The 25,790-nt window shown below is 31.7% G+C and overlaps 1 protein-coding gene across 1 annotated transcript; it reads left to right on the top strand.

Moving 5' to 3' along the window:
- Positions 1-383: 383 nt before the first annotated feature.
- Positions 384-25,269, top strand: RpL35 (Ribosomal protein L35). Its single transcript, XM_035374171.2, has 3 exons — positions 384-538; positions 10,068-10,204; positions 25,007-25,269. Exons 1-3 carry the CDS (start codon positions 536-538, stop codon positions 25,236-25,238), a joined length of 372 nt encoding a protein of 123 aa, XP_035230062.1. The 5' UTR covers positions 384-535; the 3' UTR covers positions 25,239-25,269.
- The last annotated feature ends 521 nt before the right edge of the window (positions 25,270-25,790 follow it).

The following is a 25,790-nucleotide window of genomic DNA, read 5'->3' on the forward strand; positions in this document are numbered from 1 at the left end:
TTGAAAAAAAAATTTTAATTACAATTTATGAAAAAGTAAAACAAACTTGCAAATTTTTAAAACAAATATTTTAATTAAAAAATTTGCAAGAACTTTGCGGAACTGAGTTTAACGTCACTTTATTTCCAAGTGAAGTAAAATTCAAAGGCTACTTTGTGTTTCTAAAAATTTCAATTTTTATATGGTTTGCGAATGTTCTTTTCCTCGTATTGTGAAGGTCTCTATTATTGGGAAATGGCAGACAGACGGCTTACAGAGGTTGCCCGTGACAAAGAAAGTTTTTTTTAAAATATTGATGCAAACATTTTAAAAATTAGGAGCAGTCGGCGGACACCCAAAATATGACCCATGGACCCCGGGGGTCCATGAACCACAGGTTAAGAAACACTGCTCTATCGTATTAAATTTACGCCTTCAAAAAATGTTGTTACTCATAACAGCAAGTAAACCTCTCAACGCAGCTCTTAGGAAATGCGAAAGCGAGTAAACGAAGCCAAGATAGGTGAAAAATTACTATAAAATTTTCTTTGGAAATATGGTAAGTTAATTTTAAATTGTAGAAAAAATAACCTTTCATATTTTACTCTAAATATTGCCTCATATGTGTTTTAATGTTGTTTTGAGCGGAGAAAATTTCTTAGTGTTTGATGAAAATAGATTATCATGAGACTATCTATCTCATGATGTTACCGAATAAATAATAGTCTGATATGCCGAAGTCTGAAATATTTATTTACAAAATATGATGTATTAGTCTTGTTTAGAATTTTATTCTGTTTTTTAAATAAAAGTAAGTTTTTTTTTTTTTTTTCCCCTCTGACTATAGTATTGTACATGAAATGTAATCTGCGCAAATGACATTGTGAGCAGAATATGGAGCGTATAAATATATCGCTTTATGACTAGTCTTTATTTAAAATCCCGCGTTCCGTAATTTGCAGATGCTGAATTAGGAAACATTCGTAGCTGGCATTGTCCTCCAAATAGTGAAATAGATACTAGATTAAATTCGGTGTAAGATGACAGGAAAATGTAAATAAGTTTCAACTTGTTCATTAATCGCATCAGTAATTTGCCTTGTTGTCTTTCCTTTTGTTTAGTAATTAGTTCGCTTGTGTTCAGCTTTTCAGTAAAATGCCAACAAAAGCATGTATTGTTTGCATACTTTTATATTTTAACTACAATTTACAGATTTATAAGGAAAAGTATATTTAAATGTGTGTCATTTACGTTCATGAAAGAATTTGTAACGGTATTAAAGCCTGAGTAATATAAATAGTTTCATGTGCAAGTGTGTGTAATTTTATGTATAAAATTGAGATCGTGCTGTAGTCTGATGCAGTGATATAGGCCTAATTCTACTCTCAAAATATGTTTAATTTTCCATAAAAGAGATCTTCAGATACTTACAGTTCAGGTGAACAGCTTTCAGTATAGGGTTGACATCCAACAAAAGAGAGGTTTTGAATATTATAGAACCATTTCTTTCCCCCCCCTTTTTTTTTTCTCTATCATAAAATCCCTAAATTTAGTGCCATATGTGAAAGCAGCTGATTTTCATTTTCACCTTTCTAGTTGAAGATATATTGTATTTGTAATGATAAATATAACAATATAAGATCCCCACCCATAAAGTAAAGATTTCTGATATTAGGTGTTGTCATATAGTCCAAAGCTAATGTACAAATATACAAATGATCATTATATAACATCCACCAGTCATCAAATAGAAAAATCTGTTGAACACTGGCTTTTTTTTTATATCAGTGTGGCTCCCAGTAAGCTAAGTGATTTAGCTGCATAGGCCATGTTTTCCTCCATGTATAACATTAATACATGCCACTTTAAGAAAGACCTTCAAGAATGCATTTATCCTAAGGCAGATAGCTCTTACATTTTGGGTAAAAGTATATTTATGGGTACCGTTTGGCGATTTTTGGCGGCACATGGATACCGACTTTGTGCGATTCTTTGACTAGGCATTGTGCACCCCCTTGACTTTATCCACGTACACGTCCACCTATTTTTACATAAAAAAACATCAGAATTGCATAACTTAACATTGCATACTCCTCAACTTTGTCCCTGTACATATCGATATATTTTCACTTAAAAAGTCAAAAAAAGCACCAATTCTAGATAAAAGAATATTTACGTATCATTCAACTACTCGGGTTACCATAACCGAAACAACAACTTCCTGATAATACAAGGGGCGGTTAATCTTTGGATTATGGTAACTTTGCGATTTTTTGGCAAAAATTTGGTGACCAACCGTGCTACAGCAACCTGCTGGTTTTTGTTTGGATGCCATTTTGTTTTCACGAAGTAGAGGCATTTTTTTTTTACTTAACATTTTTGTTAATCTTTGGATTATGGTAACTTGGCGATTTTTTGCGAAAATTTGGAACCAACCCTGCTACAGCAACCTGCTAGTTTTTTGTTTGGACGCCATTTTGTTTTCACAAAGTAAAGGTTTTTTTTTTTTTTCCTTTTTAACTCAAGATTTTTTCTCAAAAATCTGCTAGCTGAATTACGCTTATGCTAGAACTTTTATGGAGCAAAAGTGCTTAATCATGACGAAGATTAGGTGCAAAATTGGGAGAAAGTGCAGAATCGCCCACCCACTGCTTGCCACGTTTTTAAGAATTGCACATACACGGTATTATCTCCATGTACACGTCAACCTATTTTCACTTAAAAAAACATCCCAGAATTGCTTGAAAATGGCATTGCGCTCACTCTTGACTTTATCCATGTACATTGCTAAAGTCCTAGCTAGTAACCTATATCCCCTTACTAAAATGTTGCCAAACTACCTGTTACCATATTCCAAAGATTAGCCACATTTTTTTCCAACAATCTGCTAGCCGAATTACGCTTATGCTAGAACTTTTATGGAACAAAAGTGCTTAATCATGACGAGGATTAGATGCGAAATTGGGAGAAAATGCAGAATCGCAAACTGCTTGCAGCGTTTTTAAGAATTGCACATACACGGTATCATCCATGTACACGTCGACCTATTTTCACTTTATAAAAATCCCAGAATTACACAAAAATGGCATTGGGGTTTACATCCGCAGAGAACCCGTTGGGGCCGTTGCATTTTTACTCGCCCAGCTCGCGGCGCATCGAGGCTGTAAGCGTGATATTTTGTAAACGTGGTTTTTAGTGATGTAAATTCAAGTTAGCAGAAAATGGTAGTAAAAATTCACAGATAATAAGTATGTAAATGTAAAACTAACAGGTTAAACGTAATATACGAAAATAAATTTGGATTAAATTCAAGTTAGCACAGAAAACAATGCATTAAACATAAAGGGAAGTAAAAAGTCATTTAAAAAATAACAATTAGTATTCTTATACTTACCTTTCCATTATACTTATATGTATTTTCTCGTAATTCATATAGAATACTAATATTTCTATTACAAGTGTCTTTTTTCATTATTAAGTACTTTGCCTGTTGATTGATGTATTTCGGTAAGAGCCATGCCCATGTAATAAATTAATGATTGCATGACCTTTAATACATACATTTTACATAGTTTTCATTATTTTTTTTTTTCCAAGTTACTTGCATACAGCTTAAAGCATTTTACGTTGAAACAAATACCTATCCTTTTTCATAATATATTTCACAATATAAATAAACAGTAATCAAATTTTCTTCAGTAGCATTGTTAATAAAACTAGAACTTTATACATTTTAAAATTATTATAGGTTGTGGAAAAAGCATGGTTCTGCGTGCTTACAGCTGTTAATAATTAAGAACAAAACTTGAACAGCCATGTTACAAATTAGCATTCACCCCTCCCGCCATATTTTCTTCCTTTGATCCCGAACTGACGACCCGAGAACCGGCATCTTTCGACAAAAACTTCTTAATTTATGCGAAAATATTTCTATCTATTCATTGTTAAAAAATTCAGGAAAAATAATAATCAATAAGAGAAGAGTAATATAAATCTTCAAATGCGAACAACGACGACCTTCGCATAAGCGAATAAGATGAATTAGCTAGGTTACCAGGACGCCTATTCTATGGTCACTGGATCTGTCTACAACTTAAGCGAACAATATTGACTCAAAAAAACCGGTATAGACAGCCGTCACAACTTATCGAGAAAGCCATTCTGTGGTCCTCAGTTGGTGGGCGGGTGGGTCCATTTGACTTTACTGAAAGGGGACAAGGCTTCAAGGAGCTTTAGACCAATCGCAGTACAAACGAGTGACGAAATTTATAGTGCGCGCTGGCTGAAGTTCTAGGAATATTCTCCCATTATTTCACTAACTCACACGCTGTATTTGTAATTCGAAAAAAATTGCACAAAACAGTATTATGACCAACATGCAGCAGAATATGCTGCTGTCTTATGTGAAGGAAAATCCCGTTTTTTAAGGGGAAAGTTAACGCAGGAATTTAGAGCTAAGAAATAAAGAGTGATATGGGATACCACGAAAGCAAAGAGTAGATGAATTAAGCTTACTTCAAATCCTTTTAGAAATAAACAATTTTAATCATTTAAATTTATAATATGATTAATTTGCATTACAGTCTAATAGCAAACTAAGTTTCCCCCTCCCCATGCTTACATTAAAACTGTTTTCCCGCAATTTATTTTACAGTTACTATTGGAAAAATATCTCTTTAAATAAGAAATTACTTCTTTCTTAATATTTCTTCCCTTTTTTTATTTTATTTTTCTATGAAAATTATTTCTTTCAGGAAAAGAAATAAAATTCATTCACTATGGCCGATTGCTGCTGCATTCAACTATCACACACGTATCAAAATGCTTTATTTTAAATAATTTATTCTATAATTAACATGAAAGAAAATATTTTTTCAATATAAAATATATAACCAAAATTAAACTAATCTATCCTGTATGTGTGATTAATTCGTTTTGCAATTTTTGTCACACAATTACTAATACCTTTTTTTAATATTACATTGCTGTTATTTTAATTTTATATATATATATAAGAACTGCTTGCTCAGTTTAAATATTCTTCCTTCTCAAAAGATTTTATTCTGTGAAAATAATTAAAAGATAGTAATATTTTCACAATGCAGGTACTAAAGTAAAAATAATCAGTGTAGGTCTCCTGCAGTTGAAGTCCTTGTCAAACCAGCGTTTCGACACATTTTAAATAGAAAACTAATAATAATCAATGTAAAAATGAGAATGCTATGAACAGTATTTTTTTTTTTTTTTTTTTTTTTTTTTTTTTTTTTTAAGTTTGCAAAGAAACAATGATTTTTGAATACTATAATAGGTTACAAAAGTACTATTCCATGAAGAAAACCCCTCAGTCTTATAGCATTATTACTTTATAGCATAATGCAATAATAATTCTACTAACAAGCCCACCAGCCGCCGAGCGGTAGAGTCGCTGAACACAGGTAGTTTGATCCGAGGTTCGAATCCCGCGAACGAGCTGGCCGGCGTTTTCGTGGCTTTCCCCATGTGTAACATGTATAGGAGCCAGTTTCCCTTAGAAAGTCCTCACTTAGGAACCAGTTTTAAACATAATAAAATTTATACACACACATACACACACCCCAAAGAAAAAAAAAAAAAAATCTGAAAGTCTTCAGATTTTATATTACTGAATATTATATTTATATTACTTCAGATTTTATATTAAGGTCCATTTTTTAACTTTTTGCGTGTAACCTTTATTTATTAAATATCATGTTTTTCGCACTTAAACCATAAAGTTCAATTCAACAGCAATATCATATAATTTAAAAAAAGCATATCTTTAGAATTTCCAATACATAGTCTCGCGCGCTAGAGATGAAAATGCTTTTTTTCCTTTTTTTTTTTTTTTTTTTCCCTCGTACAATGTTGGCATTGCTCGCTTTGAAATCGTTGGGTTTCTTAATCAAAAACTCATGCTTTACAAAATATGAAATAGATAATAAAACAAATTCCCAGTTCCAAATATGGGCCTCCAGATGCCTACATTAGGATGGAGGATTATGTTATTCAGCATTTCATGGCTCTAGGTACCGTTGTTTTATCACAGTGCGAGAAACATTCATACATTCTGCAGATTCCTCATTATTTAATTTCTTTAAATATAATAGAGTGCGATAATACTTGATGGCAACGATTTGAAAAGTGAAGCGCCACAAAATGGCAAAACGAAATTAATAGGCCCTCTGTGCTAAAACGTATTATTAAAAGTATCACACTAGTAGTAGTACAGCTACTGAAAAAAATATTTTAAAGCTATTTTATAGTTTTATAATTTTTTATTCTTATTTTTATTTTACAGTAGTGTGAATTTCGCGTAATGAACGACATTCCTTTTTGTGGTCACAGTATTATTCGTAAGGTATTCAACTGTTAGATTTTAAAGTAAACGTAATTCTTGCTGTACAAGAAGCTTATCGGATGTCTATATTTGTATTAAGTGAAGAAGGTTTGTGTGCTTGATAAACTTATTATCTTCTACATTTTTAAAGCATACAATTACAATTTATATCTATAATTTCAGGAACAGCATAACCTTTCTTTCAGTAGAAATTGCGTTCTTGTTTTCTGAATGTGACTGCAAATACTTTCTCAGTTCATCGCAAATTAAAATAACTATAAATTTTGACAATCTGAAATACGCAATGAAAACATCTTTTGGCAGAGCAAAAGCATCAACATATTTTCTATAAATTCGCCACCGATTCAGAGATCTACGACCGTATTCTTCGTTTAAATATGAAAAAATCAGCGGCGAAAACACATACAAAGCCATTGTCTACTTAGTACGTCAACTGCACAACCCTGATTGACGATGCGGCAACACTTTTTCACGCGCTTTCGACAACTTCCGTACTCAGAGAATATAGGATGTCGGGCAGACCTGTTTTTTACTAGCAGCGACATCTGGCGGCCCACAACTTGCTGTCGACTCTCGTAGCGTAGAATAACCGTCCAGGTTTGAACTATTATTGCCAAAGTTGGCGATGTTTACATTTACCGGGTACTCTGCGGAAGTGCTTCCTGGCATTGTGCACACTCTTGTTTTTATCCATGTGCACTGCTAAAGTCCTAGCTAGTAACCTTTATCGCCTTACCAAAATGTCGCCAAACTACCTGTTACCGTATTCCAAAGATTAGCCCAAGGGGTATACTTCAGTGTACTCTAACCACATTTTCTTTGTGTCAGAGTCATTTACTAATAAATGAACTATTTCTTTGAATCGATTTCTTGAATTTAAAAGCTTTTATAGTCAAAACAAAATGAAAATTTTCTCATTCTCTGAAAATTCCATTATTCAAAAAATCATTTAGCTGATTAGTATTTCTTGCTCTTGATCCTGTTGTTCTTTCTAATACATTAATATACACTCAAGAGCCAAAACATTATGACCAGCCCTACATTTTGCGACAAACGCGCTTGGATGACGTGGTAGGCACGTGATCAGGTGGAAGTGGTATTTAACTGTTGCTGAAGAGTCTGAAGGATCATTTTTTCACTTACTCTGTGTGTGATGGGAAAGGCTGCGGATCTAAGCGACTTTGATAGAAGGCAGATTGTAATGGCTCGAAGGCTCAGAACAAGTATTTCTGAAAATGCACGACTTGTGAGTTGTTCGCGATCTACAGTTAGTACGTATGAAAAGTGGATGAATGATGGTGAAACCAGCAGAAGACGGCATGGTGTTGGACGTCCACATGCTATCAAAAAAAAGGTCATCGAAGACTGCCTCGCAAGGTGAAGCAAAACCGGAGCCAGACAGTGGCTCAGCTGACAGCCGAATACAATGCAGGGCCAAGTAGAAAAGTATCAACATACTGTTCAGAGGACACTGTTGGATATGGGGCTACGCAGCAAACGTCCAACTCGTGTGCCTTTGCTGACCAAGCGTCATCTCCAACTGCACCTGGGAACATTGCGACTGGTCCATGGATCAGTGGGCAAAAGTTGCCTGGTCAGATGGATCACGGTTTGTCATTCGTCATGCCGATGGCCGTGTCAGGATACGCCGTCTTCCAGGCAAACAGTTGCACCCTCAGTGCGCAGTAGGTCATACACAGGCCTGTGTATGACCTTTCATCCCGAACCGAGAACCGGCATCTATCATCTATTCGTTGTTAAAAAATTCAGAAAAAATAATAATAAATAAGAGAATAATATAAATCTGCAAATGCAAACAACGACAGTGATAATTCAACAAAATGAACGCAACAGGAATGGTTGCAAACTTCGAACAAGCGAATAGAATAAATCCGCTGGGTTACCAGGTTTGAACTATTATCGTCAAAGTTGGTGATGTTTACATTTACCGAGTTCTCTGCAGAAGTGCTTCCGGTAAAAGTTTACAATTGGGTGCCTCTCTTTTTTTTATCGATTCGTTATTGATGCCAAGAAAGCACAATTTCAAGACGGCCACTACACAAAACCAAAATAAGAAGTCAAAGAATGCATAAACTCTGTATCCATTTACACATCAATATATTTTCACTTAGAAAACATCAGAGATTTGCACAAACTAGGCATTGTGCATTGCCTTAACTTTGTCCATGTGCACATTAATATATATTCATTTAAAAAAGATCAGGGCGTTTACAATTTTGTAAGTTAACCTGTACTAAAGCCAGATGTGGTAGTCTCTTTATTATGGAGGCACCTAATAGGTGGGCCACCATGAAGCCTCCTATGAAGAGACAGATAGTTACAACCATGCCTTCTCCGGGATTCGAACCCAGGCCCTTTGGTATCGCAGTTAGGCTCCCCTAACCACTGTACCGTTTGGACAGCATGTTATTAAAAACACAAAATAAGGAAACACTTCTGCAGAGAACCCAATAAATATTAACACCACCAAAAATGGTGATAATAGTTCAAACGTGATAACCCAACATATGTGCTTATTTGGAGGTTTTTGAACATTTGGAGGTTACTACATCTTTTACAAAAACTTCTTAACATTCTTTTTACAAACTCATTTGAAAGTGGTTCAATATTTTTTATCAATTGGAAATAAAATGGAATAACTTGTCTTTTTAATATTAGATGCTTTTTGTAATGCTGAACTAAACATACTTGGTTGAGCATTTAGTTGTGATTTAAATTCTCTCAAGTTTGATTCTTTTATTTCTTTCTCCAATATCATGTAATTACTGTGTTTTGTAATGTTTTTTCACATTGCATTCTTTAAATGCAGTGACAGTTTCTTGGCAAATACATGAATTTATAATTTTGAATAATAAAACAGAATTTTCTCACTGTTCGCTATAGTCAGTTCTCATCAACAGTTTCTTTTCTTTGCACTCGGAAATTCAAGGAGTTAATCTGTCTGAACCCATGCACATCAAGGCTGAGTATGTTAAATGTGATTGTCATACGATTGCTTCAGCCTTGTTATTATTGCTTTTTTGACCAATCAGAAGCTCCTGCGTCAGCTTCGATGTGCTTCTGTTGACGGCTACCATGACCACACATGCAATTTTTACTCAGAAGTGTCAGAATAGATTTCTTGATTTTTGCTGTGTTAACAGAAAGTATCAAATTATAAATTTTGTTGATTTCCCAGCGGGACAAATATTTTAAAATGTGGGCCACTTATACCCTGTGAACCTCATGTTGGTGATCTGTGTATTGCTCTTATTCAGGATTTCCATTGGTGAATATCTTTTGAACTTTTCGTCCTCAAAAAAGGTCTTCATGGAATATATATATTTTTTAAATTTTTATTTCTGTACATGTTAAGTAAATGAAATAAAACCGTTTTAAATACTTTCTATAATGGGGATGAATGAAGTTCTCTTCTGGTTGTGTATTGTTTTGACTGAGCTAATTTTTAATTCATCATGCAGTTTTCTTATAAGTTTTGAAGCAGAGTTTTTTAGAAAAGCTTTGCACCCATACAAAAAAAGGAAGCTACACAAACCTTTCATTTTACCTTTTTGGCCAGATAGAGTGTCACTACAGTTTGCAGGTGAGAATAGTATGGGTAATATGTAACCATAAGTTTTCATAGATAAGTTGTAAAAAAATTAATTCTTTAGTAATGTGCTAAAATCTAATAAACATGTTTCATTTCAAGGCAAAAGTTAAGGCTCGCGAACTGCGGGGGAAAAGGAAAGATGAGGTATTAAAGCAGCTAGAGGAGCTGAAACAGGAATTGGCTGCATTGCGAGTGGCAAAAGTCACAGGTGGAGCTGCATCAAAGTTATCCAAGATGTAAGTTTATATTTTTCTCTTTTTATTAAGTTTTGTTGGTAAGAGATATACGGAATGATTTTTTTAAAAAATAGGGTATCTTAATTTTGATCTATGTTTTAAATCTTACATTTGTGAGGCTATTTTTAAAATTTGTTTTATGGGCATTTTTTTAATTTTTAAATATAAAAAAATGCAGTCTGATACGGAATTGTCACTGTTTTATAAATTAAAATATTTAATTTGTATGCCCTTTCTTGTTTTTATGTATAAGAAAAAAATTGACTATTTAAAAATTTTTGTACTTTTAAAATTTTAAATAAATGACCATTTTCCTGAAAATTTTGTGAATAAGCTTTAATTTGAGTAATTACAAAATTTTGATCATTTTTAGAAGCATTTTTATTCATTAGCTTGATTGATTTACCAAAAAGATGAAATACCTGAACTTTGGCACATAATTTTCTGCAGTTGAAAAATTAGAAAACTAAAGTAGATGAGTTTATGAATTGTAATATTCATTTTATTTACTTCCTTTAGTCATCAGATTCCTTTCTGGTCTTGTAAAGTTCTGGTTGAAAGTTGAAATAGTATACATTTCAGTACAGTAGTATGCATGATTTTAGCCCTAACTTTTATTGGTTTCGCATAGCTGCTAACTCTTCTAGTTCTTCAACATATCTCCTGGTAGGTTGTTGAATCCTTTTTAAGTTTTTACCCTTTACTAGTGACTGTTTTTCACCAATAAAATCAGCACACTTTGAGTTAATTATTGAAGTAATGAAGCTTTATAATTGTTCAAATTTTATTTCTCCCTAGTAATCATCAACTTAATTTTTCTTATTAAATTTTATTTGGTCTAAATTGTCTTAATCTACTATGGACATTTATAGTATTTTATATGAAGATTCAAGCAATGTTTAATCAGCAGATATGTGTATATAATTTGGTTTTAATCAATATGTCAAATCGTCAAGACATTCTTTCAATTACATCGTGAAGGAACATGATAAGGGAGGATAATGTATTTTACAAATATATGTACATTACTAAGCTTCCACATAGTAGTGTGTACACTGAAAAAAAAATGATAGTTCTACATTTCCCGCTTTACAGCGCCGATTGACGAAATTTAACTTGTGTTTTTCATATCTCGAAAGCACAACTTATGTGCAATAGATTTATACAGGGTGTGGCAGCGTTCATACCGTAATTTCACTTGTGTAGCACAATGACGTACTGCATGAATGCGTGGCAGCTCATGTCGCATTCGTGTACTAATGAGCTGCCATTTCAAGTGTGACAGTGATATGGATCGTAGGAGTGCACAGCATCGTGCCTTTGTTGAAAGTTATTTCAAGAATAACTACTCTGTTATTGCAACCCAGCGTCTATTTGGGCAACATTTCTTCTTGGGACGTTACGGAAAAGTTCCAGATGGACAGACCATTGCAACAGACATTTCCAGGTAGAGTAATTCCCGTTTTGGTGACATTTCCTAGCCGCCTCGCTCATCTAATCTTTCATGTGCCAACTTTGGGGGCACCTAAAGCAAGAACTTTTCCAAACACGTTGTGCTGTCATTCCTGAATTGAAGGATCGCATCCGAACTGCCGTCGGCTATGTCCCAAGGAATACGTTATGCTGAGTTATGGCAAGCTTCCAACGTCACCTAGATGAATGTGTTGTGCAGAGGGGCATCATATTCAAAAAGTAATCCACGCAATGGACAATGACTTGCACATTAGTAAATGGCATGTTTAACTATTAATTGACATAAGATGTAATAAATAGACAGTTACTGCCTTATGGTGTGCTTTTAAGATCCTACTATTATATAGCGGTATTTTGACACAAAATCTGACTTTTTCTGAAATGAATGCTTTTTTTTTTTTTTTTTTTTTTTCCTGTATTTTGATTCTATGACTGAAATGGTGCCAAACTGCCTAGTTGTAAAAATTGAATGAGTAGTTTTTTAAAGAAAAAGCTCTCAAAATTTTAGCTCCTCAGTGTTAATTGCATTTGCTATATATTTATTAATGTCTTTTTTTTTTTATTAAAACTTGCTTGATTCCTTCTTACAGAATCCAAAATTTAGGTTCATTCCAAGTGAAATTCGGCCATTTTTTTACGATTTATTTAAAAATATTTATAAATTTTTTGAAAAACATTTGAATTATAACCTATAAAACTTTTACCATCATCTTAGATGTATTTCTAAGCATACCTGCAAAAAATTAGAATTTTTTAAAATTTCTTAGGATGTACAGGAATTTATATATGTATTGGTGCATTTTGAAATTTAGTATATTTGTTAAAAGTGATAATAATCCAAATGTGGTTTACACACTTTTTGTTAAAATTATTTGAAATAATGAACAATGACTTTTTCTGCTCGTGTGCTATGAAAAGAGGAAAGTTGTAGTGCTTGTCTAACTGTAGAATTGGGTGTTCCTTCCGCGAAAAATTTTGTTCAATTTTGGCAATGAAACCCCGTCTCTGGTTACCATGACAATTTTAACTTGGTTTCAGCTTTCTAATTTGTAAGTAGCAATAGATCGATGTGTACATGGACAAAGTCAAGGCAGTGCGGACAACCTAGTTTGTGCAATTCTCTGTTTTTTTTTAAGTGAAAATAGATCGATGTGTACATGGATACTGTGTGCAATTCTTTGATTTTTTTTTTAATTTTATGTAGTGGCCATCTTGAAATTGTACCTTTCTGGTGTTGATTTTGGTGTCAAAAAAGAATCTCCAAATAAACAAGAGGTACCAAATTGTGAACTTTTACAGGAAAGGAAAATAGGTTGCTATAAATTAAGAAATAATTATTCTTGGCCCAAACTGAAAAAAAATGTTTCAAAATATATTTTTTAACTTTGGTAAATTTCGCACCAAATTTTACAAAATTTATTATTTAGGCATAATTTGAGTTGTAGATTTGAAATATAGAAACAAATTGGCATATGTCATTTCAGAAAAGGTCTGATTTTTTGTCAAAATACCTATATTAGAGCAATACTATATATAAATTTAATATATATCCTAAGTCGTGCTTTCGAGACTGGAAAAATGCAAGTTGAATTTCATCAATTGGGCAAGTAGAATGGGAGATGTAGAAACCGTCTCTCTCTTTTTGTGTGTGCAGTGTACATTAATTATTAATTTTACTTTTTACTATGCTTAAAAGTTGATTTAAGTAAAGCTTTCCTAGATGCTGTTCGAAATTTTCTCACCATAGAAATTTGCAGTATAAAAAACATAAATCTTGGAATATGTAACTAAATATTAATCAGTTCTGCATCAGAATCGTCATAAATAGTTGAATAATCTGAATTGTGTTATAATACAAATTTAAAATGTGAAATCCTCCCAGAAACTCCTGGTTTTTTCATAATTTCAAGGTTTTTCAGCTATTGTGTATTGTTAAAAATTAAGTCATAAAATTTCATAGAAATTTATTTAACTCTTAATATGTTTATCATTTTTATCACAAATTTATTTACACTTGATAGCAAGTTTTTTTTTTTTTTTTTTTTTTTTTATATATATATATATATATATATATATTTGATGCATTCATCAAGTGATGACTTATTACAAATTAATGGTTCAACTATAAAATAAGTAAATTTTTTAATCCAAATTTGATTATTTAGAATAATAAAAATGTAACTTTAATTAGGAATTTAATTACAAAGTTTTTTTTAATTAATTTTTATTTTTATGATGTGTTCTTTATTTCGGTGTATATTAAATATTAGAATAATTAAAAAAAATTAAGAAATGTTCCAGGTATAAGGAATTTTAGAATTATCCCAAAATCTGAGTTTTACATCATAAGTAACATGTGACAGTACTTAACTGTCTGATAGCAAAATGCAGTTGTGACAATATTTTTAGTAATGTTAGCAATTGTACTTTTTAATAGCATGTAAGATATTTTAAATAAACGGTATTTATAATTAAAAGCTAACACATATTTTTATCTTTGGTATTTGTTGCTGATAGTTATTGGCAGTTTGAAAAATATGCTAAAGAGTATTGCAGTTATATTTCATTTATACATTAATAAAGTCAAGTTGTCTTAAATTTAGTGTGTAAAATGTAAATTATGTGCAGAAAATATTATAGGAAGTTATGGTCTCGGATGATGCTACAATACTTTCGTTCTCCTGATTTTCATTTGATGATTTATTTTACTGATGAGATCATGCTGACTTCCTTAAGGTGAATTTAACTCGCTCTGATTTAACTATTTAACAATTATGACATTTTGCTTGTCTGACTTTGTGGGAAAAAATGAACTAGTATGGTTTCAGAATGATGTTATACTTTCGTTCTCCTGATTTTCATTTTGATGATTTATTTTACTGATGAAATTATGCTTGACTTCCTTAAGATAAATTTAACTCACACTGATTTAATTTTATTTAACAATTATGACATTTTGCTTGCTTGGCTTTGTGAAAAAAATGAACTAGTATGGTTTCAGAATGATGTTATAATACTTTCGTTCTCCTGATGTTTCATTTGATGATATATTTTACTGATGAGATCATGCTGACTTAAGATAAATTTAAGTCATACTAATTTACTTTATTTAACAGGTATGACTTTTTGCTTGCCTGGCTCTGAAAAAAAATGAACTAGTATGGTTTCAGAATGATGTTATACTTTCGTTCTCCTGATTTTTTATTTGATGATTTATTTTTCTGATGAGATCATGCTGACTTAATTGGTACTATTCCGTTTTGAAGACCGTAAAAAAAATTGCAGCGAAAATGTATGCGCAAAAGCGCCAAATCTAGAAAACGCGCCCATTTAAACAGCGCGCCAAATCTAGCGTCCATACTGATTTCAGATTGTGCAAGTTTATATAGTTCTATATTTCTTAAGACACCATTGAAATACTACTTTAATTTTTAAATCCTTTTTTGATATCCTATGGATTTAACAATTTGGGAATTGCCCATGTCGAAAAGTCTGCAATAAAATTTTGGCTAAAGTGCAAAATCACCCACTTCTTGACGTGCTTTTAAGAATTGCACATACTCGGTATCCATGTACACATCGACCTGTTTTCAATTTTAAAAAAAAAATCCCAGAATTGCACAAAAATGGCACTGCGACACCCTTGATTTTATCTATGTGCACATCAACCTATTTTCACTTAAAAAGTAAAAGAAAATTGACAAAAATCCAATTGTTTTTACCTTTTTAAAAAGTGGCAAACAAATAAGTGGGCGATTCTGCACTTTACCGAGAATATTTTCAAAGAAAAGGCATCATCCATTATAGAAAATTATGTTTGAACAACCAGCGAGATCAAATTATGGTTTAGCGATAACTCGGTAGCGAAATAGCGATGCAGTCATCCATTCAGTTATGTTTAGCAATTTTTATATAAATTATAATAATGATCTGAAATCAGGGTTCTTAGCAGTCCTTATAAGTGCTTATAAATCCTTATATTTGAAAATAAAATATAAAGGCCTTTATAAGTGCTTTTTTTAAATGAACACGCTATTTTTCCCCGTACCAAAGCCGAAACTGAATAAATAACTTTTCTTCCTAATATGAAATGTCAGATGATGAATCATACTCCCGGAAATAGCTTTTCCCCTTTCTCTTGATTAACATAACCTTTGGTGTGCACGAAGAGTACAGACAGGTGCCCGTCGTTCTATTGGTCAAAGAATTGCAAAAGCAGTAGAAAATTCCGGTACATTCGGCATTCTTTTCCTCCCACCCAAATACTACACACGTTTGAATTTCTATCAAGATATTAAAAATTTGCATTCTCGTTCCGCTTGGTCAGTTCATATTCGTGTTTATTATGAGCATATGTATGAATGTTTATAATAACATAGTTGCAGTAACTGCTGAAGCATAGTAAACTTCAAAAAATGGTTGTTTTTTAACACAGATTAGCATTCTAAGGAATAATATTCGGAATGGCTTAAATAAAAGAAAAGTAATCGAATAATCAAAATAATTTCATTTTTTTTTGCCAATACATTATACAGTACGAAGGTTGGGCGGTCCCTTTCTCCACAAAATCTTTAATATTGAAACTGTTACAGTTAGCTCACTGCAAAACAAGCAACGGACTTTTTTTTTTTTTTTTTTGTCTTTTTCCAATCTGGATTGAATAGGACTAAATGTTCTGCGGTCTACCAATCCAAGCGAAGAATGATTCTATTCCAGAAATTTAACACCGTCTGTTGAAAATTAGAATGAAAAACACCCCAGTTATTTAGTTCTTTATTCTCCCGATACCGGCAATTGTTGATTCCGGTTGCGTGATATCACGTAGGGAAGAATTACGCCGCACGTATTGCACAATAATGTTTGCGATATTTTGCAGAGCTAATTAATTTTGATGTTCAGTCCGAGATTTGTTTATGAACACTTAAAAGAGTTTTACTGTGCTTGCTAAGCAGAATATTTTAGTTCCGTTGGTTTATTTTTATATAATGCACATATCGAAATGTCAAGAGTTTTTATTTAGCGGAAAAATCTAAAGAGCGGCTACAGTCTACCCCCTTCCGCTCCTTCAAGTTACGCTCGACTGTCCGAATATTCGCCAATTTCCAAGTATGCTGGTTAGTTAAGCTTTGACTGTTAAAGGATGACTGCATGAAGCAAATTCCTGTCTTCTGATTTCCGAAATGTTCCTCTTTTTTACTTAAATTACTTTGCTTGCAATATGTGTTAAGGGAAAACTGATATACAATGAAAATTTAGAAAATGTTCAGAATTTAGATTTAAATTATTTAAATATCAATATGAGTGGAAAAATAAATTGTGTTTATTAGTTTCCAAGCGAATACAATAAATATACCTTATTATTATTTATTTTCTCTATTACTTTAAATTTCATCATTTAATCTTGTAATGTAGTTTAGTTCTTCATAGTTTTTTTTTTCTCTCATTGTAAACTAGTTCTGTAAATTCAACTAGTATTTAAAATTAAAAACAAAAAAAAAAGTAATTATTTTCCATGGTTGAGGTAATGCTTATTCTCTCTTAATAAGAACTGCATTTCTCATATTTTAAATTACAAGTCTAATTTTTACAGTTATGCAGTTGTGTATGATGTAATTAGACAGGTGCTCATTTTTTTTTTCATAAAATGTGCTTGAAAAATGCTTATAGGTGCTTATTTTTTTAACTAAAATGTGGCTATGAACCCTGGAAATAGTTATTTACTCTGATGCTTCCATTCAGTCATGTTTAGCCTTTTTTATATAAATTATAATAATAAAAAAGTATATGAAATTAACTTTTCACCTAAATTAAAACATCAATCTTAGTTATTTACTATTATACTTCCTTTCTTGTGTTAGGGTTGCCACAATTATTTTTGGCAGCACTGGCATCAACAACAGTTTGGCGATTTTTTACGGCCTTCAAAACCGAATAGTACTGATAAAGTAAATCAGTACGAGTTAAATTTATTTAGCAATTATGATGTATGGTTTCAGAATGATGTCATACTTTCATTCTCCTGATTTTCATTTGATGATTATTTTACTGATGAAATCATGCTAGACTTCTTTAAGATAAATTTAACTCGTACTGATTTAAAACAATTATGACATTTTGCTTGCCTGGCTTTGCGAAAAAAGTAAACCAGTATGATTTCACAATGATGTTCGTTCTCCCGATTTTTGATTTGATAATTTATTTTACGGATTAGAGCATGTTGACTTACTTAAAACGAATTTACCTCATATTGATTTAGCTTAAAAACTAAATTTTGCTGCCTACCTTTGTGAGAAAATTGAATTATTATGACTGATAGAAGAAAATGATCAGATATTTATCATTAAATACTATATATCAGAATTCTTGAATCTGTTTTTGACAAATATATGGAATCTTTCCCTGTGAAAGTACCTTTTAGATCTCAGGTTTGCAAAGTTATTCAGGATAACTGGTGGTATTTCAGAATTGACTTATGTTTTAAACTTTACTAATGCAGGAGAAAAATATTATCTAAAACATAAAAAAAAAAATTGCTCGATGTTACTGTAGTTATTGAAATATGCACATAAATTTCCTGATTTCTCACATGATGTTTAACCCTCTGAGCGTCATGACCAGCTTGATCTGGTCATGATATTTTTTGTCGTTTGTTATATATTAGTACTTTCATTAATAATATAAATGCAATCTTGATTTCCTGAATCTGATACTTGCACATAATCTGAAGAAATACATGTAAATTTTCTGAAGCTTCATTGTACTCAAAATGATTGACATGATATCTGAAATGAAAGCTTTGAAATTAACAAATGTAGGAAAATAGGTATCTGCTGAAGTAGAAAATTATACCAAGTTTTCATACAGCTGTAGTTTGATTTCATTTAACCAAGGTAGCTAAAGCATTTGCTGTTTCAAGAGCACGGTATCTAAGTGTTTTAACTCGTACAGGAAAACTGAAAAAGCTACATTTGCTAATTCACAGTGCTGACAATAATGTGGGTTGAGAGATCATAGTAGACTATCATTAAAGAGGATTCTGATAAAAAATAAGAAGACTGCAGCCACAAAAGTGACTGCTGAACAAATGCTGTCATCACCAGAACAATACGAAAGAGCTTCCACAAGTAGGGTATTTTTGGGCGAGCTGCACCTCAAAAGTCGCATCAGTGATCAAAATACATGCAAGAGAAAGTGGTGCCAGTCATAACACCTAGACGAGTCTTGACACCATTTCTGAATTCTGGGCGAGTTTACATGTGTCGAATGCTGTTGCATCAGGTTCTTCTATTTACAATAAAATTAATGTAAAATTCTTTACCTGCTGCATCTTCAGTGTTCTCGACGCCAGGCTTCTAATAATCACGTTTCCAGTAAGAGTTTCTATTAGAATTAACAGGCCATCTTGTCTTTTAATTTATTTATTGAAATAAGACACTAATACAGTCAAAAGTCGTTAATCCGGACTCGTCGGGGCTTCGGCGATTCCGGATTATAGATCATCAGTTTAAATCTGGTAAGATGGCATGCAGAAATTACAAAATTAAAAATATGAAACCGTAATTTATGAAATACAGAACAATTATGATCTAAAGGGTATCAAAATTTACAAAAAGAAAAAGCTTAATATTTATTTGTTTACTTTATTAAACATTTCTTTCAATGTAAGTTGCTTCGTTTCATGTGATAATACTTTCTCTTTAATTCTATTAAACAGACATAATTTCTTGTTTAGTTACAAAGTTCCGCTGTTCAAGTCCTATAATTGCTGTGTTGAGAATACCCACTAGTTTGTCAATGGAAATGTTTTCGTTTTCAATAACCTCTGGGTCACTTTCCTCACTATCCAAGCGAATTATAATGAGGAGGAACTTGATTTAAATCATATCAAAGACTGAGTACATCGAAATGAAAGGAATTATAAACCAAATAAAATAAAAACATCTGCCCTGAAGATAAGGATAGTGCTGACAGATCAACTTCCAATCCACAGTGTGAAATTGATAAACACATTTCGGATTTCAAAACATACTTTGGCTTTGTAGATACAAATTACATATTAGTAAATATATATCGGAAATTCAATTTGACATAATCTTTCTAATCTATCATAATCTAATAATGATGTTTCTCCCCCCCCTCTGCGGCAGAGCAGCCTGAAATTGATAAACAGATTTCAGATTTCAAAACATACTTTGGCTTTGTGGTAAATATATATCGGAAATTCTATTTGACATAATCGAAAGTTCAAGCTTACTTTTATAAAATATCTCTAACAGTCTGCAAAAAATAATAAGCCGGATCTATTTCGAAGATTAAGGAACAACGCAATCTGCAACATTAACTGAATTAGATAACTTTAGCTTAGCGTATAACTCCGTTACACATTAAACGCGCATGCGCACAAACATATTCGCAGCCGTAAGGGTCTTACGCGCTCTCGTAAACGCGTGAGCGCGATGCATGCGCAGAAAGTTTGTAGCTTTGAGGTCCGGATTATAGATCATTCCGGATTATGGGTGTCCGAATTAACGACTTTTGACTGTATACACTATTTACAAGGTAGGTAATAATTATTTTAAGACAGTACATTTTAATTGTTTTTCTCTGAAGTTCCGTAATTCAGAGAAAAACTTATTAAAATGTAGCGGTTCCAATCTAGCTTCGTTCTCAGAACTCAATTAGAGAAAAAAGTAAAGGAAGAGATGCCTCCCATCTAGTGGCAAGAATGTGACAAATGCAATCCCAAGCATATGAAAGGGACTGTTTGCTGCTGAGAGTGAAACGGCGAGGATTTGGTCAGCCATATCATGGTATTTATTTTCCATGGGACGCATCATTACTGTGCAAGGTCACATTATTGCCGTTTTGGCTGATCATGTCCATCCCAAGCTTTAAATTTTGATTAGCAATGGTGATGCCATATTTCAAGAATATAGAGCTCCTGTTCACTCAGGTCACATACTCCAAGACTGGTTTTCTGAGTATGAGGGTGTACATCACAAAGATACATTAGTGACTTTTTTTGACATTAAGGATATTGCTAGTCTTGAATTTTAATTTTGGATTTTTAAGTCATGGTTGCTGTTATATGTTGTGTCATGTTTTTCCATCTTGGTTTTCAAATTTCTCCTCAAAATAGAAAAATGCTGTATACATTTGAGCTGTTTGCTTCTTCTGTTTTTTTAACTTGCTTATCAGTGTAAGGATCTTTGGTTATGAATCTTCCCTTTACTATATATTTTTATTCTATAAGTTTGATATTGTCTTACAATCAAGTGTTTTAGTTAATCAAATTGTAGAGTGACATAAATAAATTTTATATATATATATATATATATATAGTATTTATGTATTTATCACAACCGCCTTAATAGAAGTTGCCATTTTTTTTGGAATGTGCTAAAATCTGGCAGTCATGTGCACACAAACTCTTCAGGCAACAAAGTGCATAATAGTTCATCAGTGAAGTAATGTTGAACTTTTTGTGTGCATTTTGATTATTGTATTACAGCCAGTTTGGTTAATCACCAAATCCCTTAGTTTATTTTTAGTTTTAACTACGAAAAATGTATTGCAGCAATAAATAAAATTTATTAACTTATTGAAACATGTTAATACTAAATCAAATTAATAGTTATTTCAGAATAAAAGAATTATAAGTTAAAATATAATTAATCATGTCTTGGCAAACACTTCTGAAAGTAATCAGCATTTTTGAAGACTATATTACATCCATTATAAGTTACTATTACATTACTGTAATTATTAATGCTAATGTAAATAAACATTTTTGATAGTTATAGTATTCTTATCTAAGATAACCACTTTCTAATCCAACTGAGACCATCAGTTAATATTTGTATTTAATTTTGTTTGACATCACTGTATATGGTACACTACCAAGTCTACTAAGTGTACTGCGTACACTGTGGGGGCAGTTCCGTATTTCCTGTTCTATTGGGCTGATTGATGAAATTCAAATTGTGTTTACATGTCTCAAAAGTGTGACTTAGAATATATATTAGATTTATATATAGCATTCTTCTAACATAGGTATTTTGACACAAAGTCGGACTTTTTCTAAAAAAACAAATTTTTCCCTTATTTCGATTCTACAATTCAAGTTATGCCTAAATATTAAATTTTGTAAAATTTGGTGCGAAATTTATGGAGAAATCCACACATTTATCAAGGCATCTTTTTTTTTTCAGTTTGCGCCAAGTGAATTCTTGGCAAACCATATTCCTTTTGTTTCTGTTTTGACGGACCGGAAAAAAAAAAAAGTCACATTGTTCTTCTTTCAAGTAATTATAACAAAGTGCCTAAACCGCATTTGATATTATTATCGCTTCAACAAATATGCCAAAACAAACAAAACGTGCCGAGGGTTCGCCAAAAATTTTAGCAGCTTTGATATTTCTTTGACTTATTATAATAATTTTACAATTACCAAATATTTTTACACATATCTGAAAATAAAGATAAGACAATGCAAAGCAAAAACAATGTTTCGACACATTATTTTTATAGTATAAACATTCATAAAATTTTCACATTGTTCTATGTCTTAAAATTAGAAATTAAAGTTAATAACCTAAAACTGCAGTAGTATATTACAGTACAAGTGAAAAATTGGCAGTTTAACTTACTCATGCGTCGAATTTGTGCAATACGTATGGGGTCCTGGGGGGGTTGCAAAAAAAATCTCGGTTATAAAATGGTGTCGCGAGTGAAAGTTTAACATATCCTGCTCTAAATAGTTTCAAGACCTAAACCATGCCTTCTAAAAATCAGTTTGAATGTCTTTTGAAAAGGCATCATGATTCAGTACAAAAGCCTTTCTTAATTTTATTATATTAATATGAAATGATGATAAACCTAGATTCAGTTCATAATAGTATTTTTCTTTAAGAGACTTCATTAAGGTAGTTTAATTGTTAAAGGCTCTCCAATTATGGAAATGTATAATCACTGTCATAGGCATCTTCTCCAAGATTACCACTTCTACAGAACTTTGAATTATCGTGTCTTCTTACATTTATTTCCATATTTTTGTATTAGCTTTTCATTTCTGTGTGTAAGGACTGAAAATAGTGTGTTATGGCTCCGAAGTATCATTTGGAAGAATTTATAAATTGGCAAATCATCCACTGTTTAGAAGCAGGGCAGGTAAGCATTAAGATGTGAATATTTCAAGACGGAGTTTACGTTCTATAGACACAGTTTCAAACCTCTGGAACTTTCATAAGAAAATTTATATAAGGTCATAAACAAATAACAACTGGGTCCTACAATTGATATCTGACAAAAACTGCCAGTTGTAACAGGAAGTCTGTTGCTGAAGTTTAGAGCTTGCAGCCACAGCTGAAATTGTATGGCGGAAAATTATATAAAAGAAACTGAAAAAACTTACTGAAAAAAGCCTTTTATATAATATTACTATACACTGTCCTCGCAGCAAAAAAGGATGTCTTAAACTGGTACCAAGAAAATCAGAAGTGGAGTGAGCACTAGTGGTCTTTACTAATGAGTTAAGGTTTTGTTAAACATCTGATTCTAAATGTTGACTGTTTTGGTAGTGCAGGTTGAATTGTTTGGAGGAAAAATGAATGATGCTACATGTTTTCAATGGCACATTTGTGACTGGCCAGAGATATCGGATAAGGTCTTAGAACCTTGTGTAAGACTCTTCAGATGTGCATATGGATCTAATGATTTATTTATGGATGATAATGTTGAGCAACCTCATTGACAAATTCGTTGAAAATGAAGACATTAAGCAAATACCAGGGCCAGCAAAATCTCCTGATCTTAACTTGTGAAGAACTTAAGGGACTACGTTGAAAAAGCAATTGCATAGAGATATACTCCTACTAGAGATATAAATGACCTGAAGTTGAAGACAACATTGCTTGAGGAGAACTTTATTCTCCAAATAGTAGTCAACAGTGTTATTTGTCAGCATGAAAATGCATTGTTATATGTTTTTACAAATTAGGAGGGATCACTGTCCATGTCAAATTTGTAAGCTTTAAATCAACTTGCACAGGATTTTGCTAAGTAAGCCCTAAATAACCCGAAATTGTAGTGAGAAAGAGGTATTTTCTTAGTTTTTAATGTCAAAATGCTTTTGGTATTTCATACCGGGAAACGTTTCCCTGTTAATTTTTTGCACATATTTCAAGATAAGATGCATGTATGTATTATTTTTTTAAAGACGTGCAATGCTGGTTAGAGGTTTAATTTTTTCCTTTGAGTTTTTTTTTTAATATCTCCTTGTAGTGCATTATTACCATTTTTATTGTTTCATACAAGTTTTATATCCCTTTTAAATTCTTTCCTTTGTTAATTATGTGTTATGTTTTATATTGTTTCACACAAATGCATAAATTCAGCATTGAGAAATCTGATTTCATGCACGTAAAGATAATTATTTATTGTAATAAAAAATATTGTTTTATGTAAAAATAACTTTTCAATCATTCTCATAAGTAATATATATACTGTTAAGATTTGGTGATTTTATTTATTTTTTTTTTCTTACTAATGCACACATATATAAGATGAAACATCTTTAAAAAAATTCTGCATACTTCACATTTTGTTGCTTTCCATTTTAAATCTTTGTCATAAATAGTTAGTTTAATTGCTCATATGATCTGAGAAGCTAAAAAAGCCAGTAAAGTGAATAGATATTAATAAATAAATAAAAAAATTGTTATGCAACTGGTATATTGGTATTATAAATATTTAATTATTCAGTGATGTCTATATTTCAGCTTTCTGTATCAATTTAAGTATTTTTAAAATGAAAAGTAGAATCTGAATTGTGTGTTGCAAACTGCTGTTAATAATTCAGCAGGAGAAATATAAAAACACATGTATGGCATTGGCTGTTTTGCTAACATTTAATCTTATAGCATTTTTCAGTTTCAGCAATCAAGTTTTTACATTTTTGATTATTTGCCTTTCATATCAATTGTTATTCTTAGATTTTAAATATGAGGATATGTTTGAATAATTACTTTGCAACTGTGTTAAATTGTGTAACTGAAGAAATCATTATTTTAGCTGCTCATATGAGATTGGTCTATAGCAGTTATCTACCGAAAAGTTATACAAAGGTTTTGTGCATTTTTCAGTTCTGTAGTATTAGCATGTGAAGAAATAAATGTTGCCTTTAATTATACTTCATCAGAATCCACTATTATCTATTCATTAGAGCTATTAATGATATGTTAAAATATGCATGTCCATTGAGTGTTACTTAAAAACTGTGTAAAATATCTTTCAAAATTTTGATTTCAATATTGTGATTTTTATTTTCAGCTACATTGTCAGAAAATCTATAGCAAGAGTTTTGACAGTGATGAATCAAAATCGTAAAGAAAATCTGAGGAAACTGTACAAAAACAAGAAATACAAGCCAAAGGATTTACGGCCAAAAAAGACCAGAGCTATGCGCAGAGCTCTGACAAAAAGGCAACAAAATCTGAAGACTCCAAAAGAGTTGAAGAAGATACGTGCATGGCCTTTAAGGAAGTTTGCTGTAAAAGCTTAGATGACTATTAAAAGTTCTTAAAAAAAATTTCTTAGCATTATTTTATTATTATTATTAGGTTTTTAATCACAGGGGTTTTAAAAGAATTTTGGATGAATTTAAGAGCACAATTGAAATCTATGGGCTTCATAGAACCTAAAAACTAACTTTTTAAAAATAATTTTATGCTTTAATTGCAAATCTATATTTTTTTTATCTTTCATGGCTAATCCTTTATTTTAGTTTGAAATATCAAATCTCTAAGTATAAAGTCATCATTTTTAGTGCTTTGAGAATATTTTACTTTACTTAATTCTAAATTTTGGTGTAAATTTGATAAGGCTGATTTAAAATCGTGCAAATTTATATCTGACAAGATTTATTGAAATTTTTAATTTGAAATCCTAAAAAATTAGTACACAATTACTAGAATAAGCATTTTTACTAATTCTTTTATTTGTAGCTAAAATTAGCTTCCGTCAGTAAAGCATATAATACATTTTATTTCGAGCACATTTTCGTTTTGAAATTTTTTTTGTGTGTGAAAACGATACTAATTTTAGATCTACAAGA

Source organism: Stegodyphus dumicola, chromosome 8 (assembly GCF_044657685.1).
Source record: "Stegodyphus dumicola isolate Sdum_Otavi_A_Nest chromosome 8, ASM4465768v1".
In the NCBI taxonomy this organism is placed as follows: Eukaryota; Metazoa; Arthropoda; class Arachnida; order Araneae; family Eresidae; genus Stegodyphus; species Stegodyphus dumicola.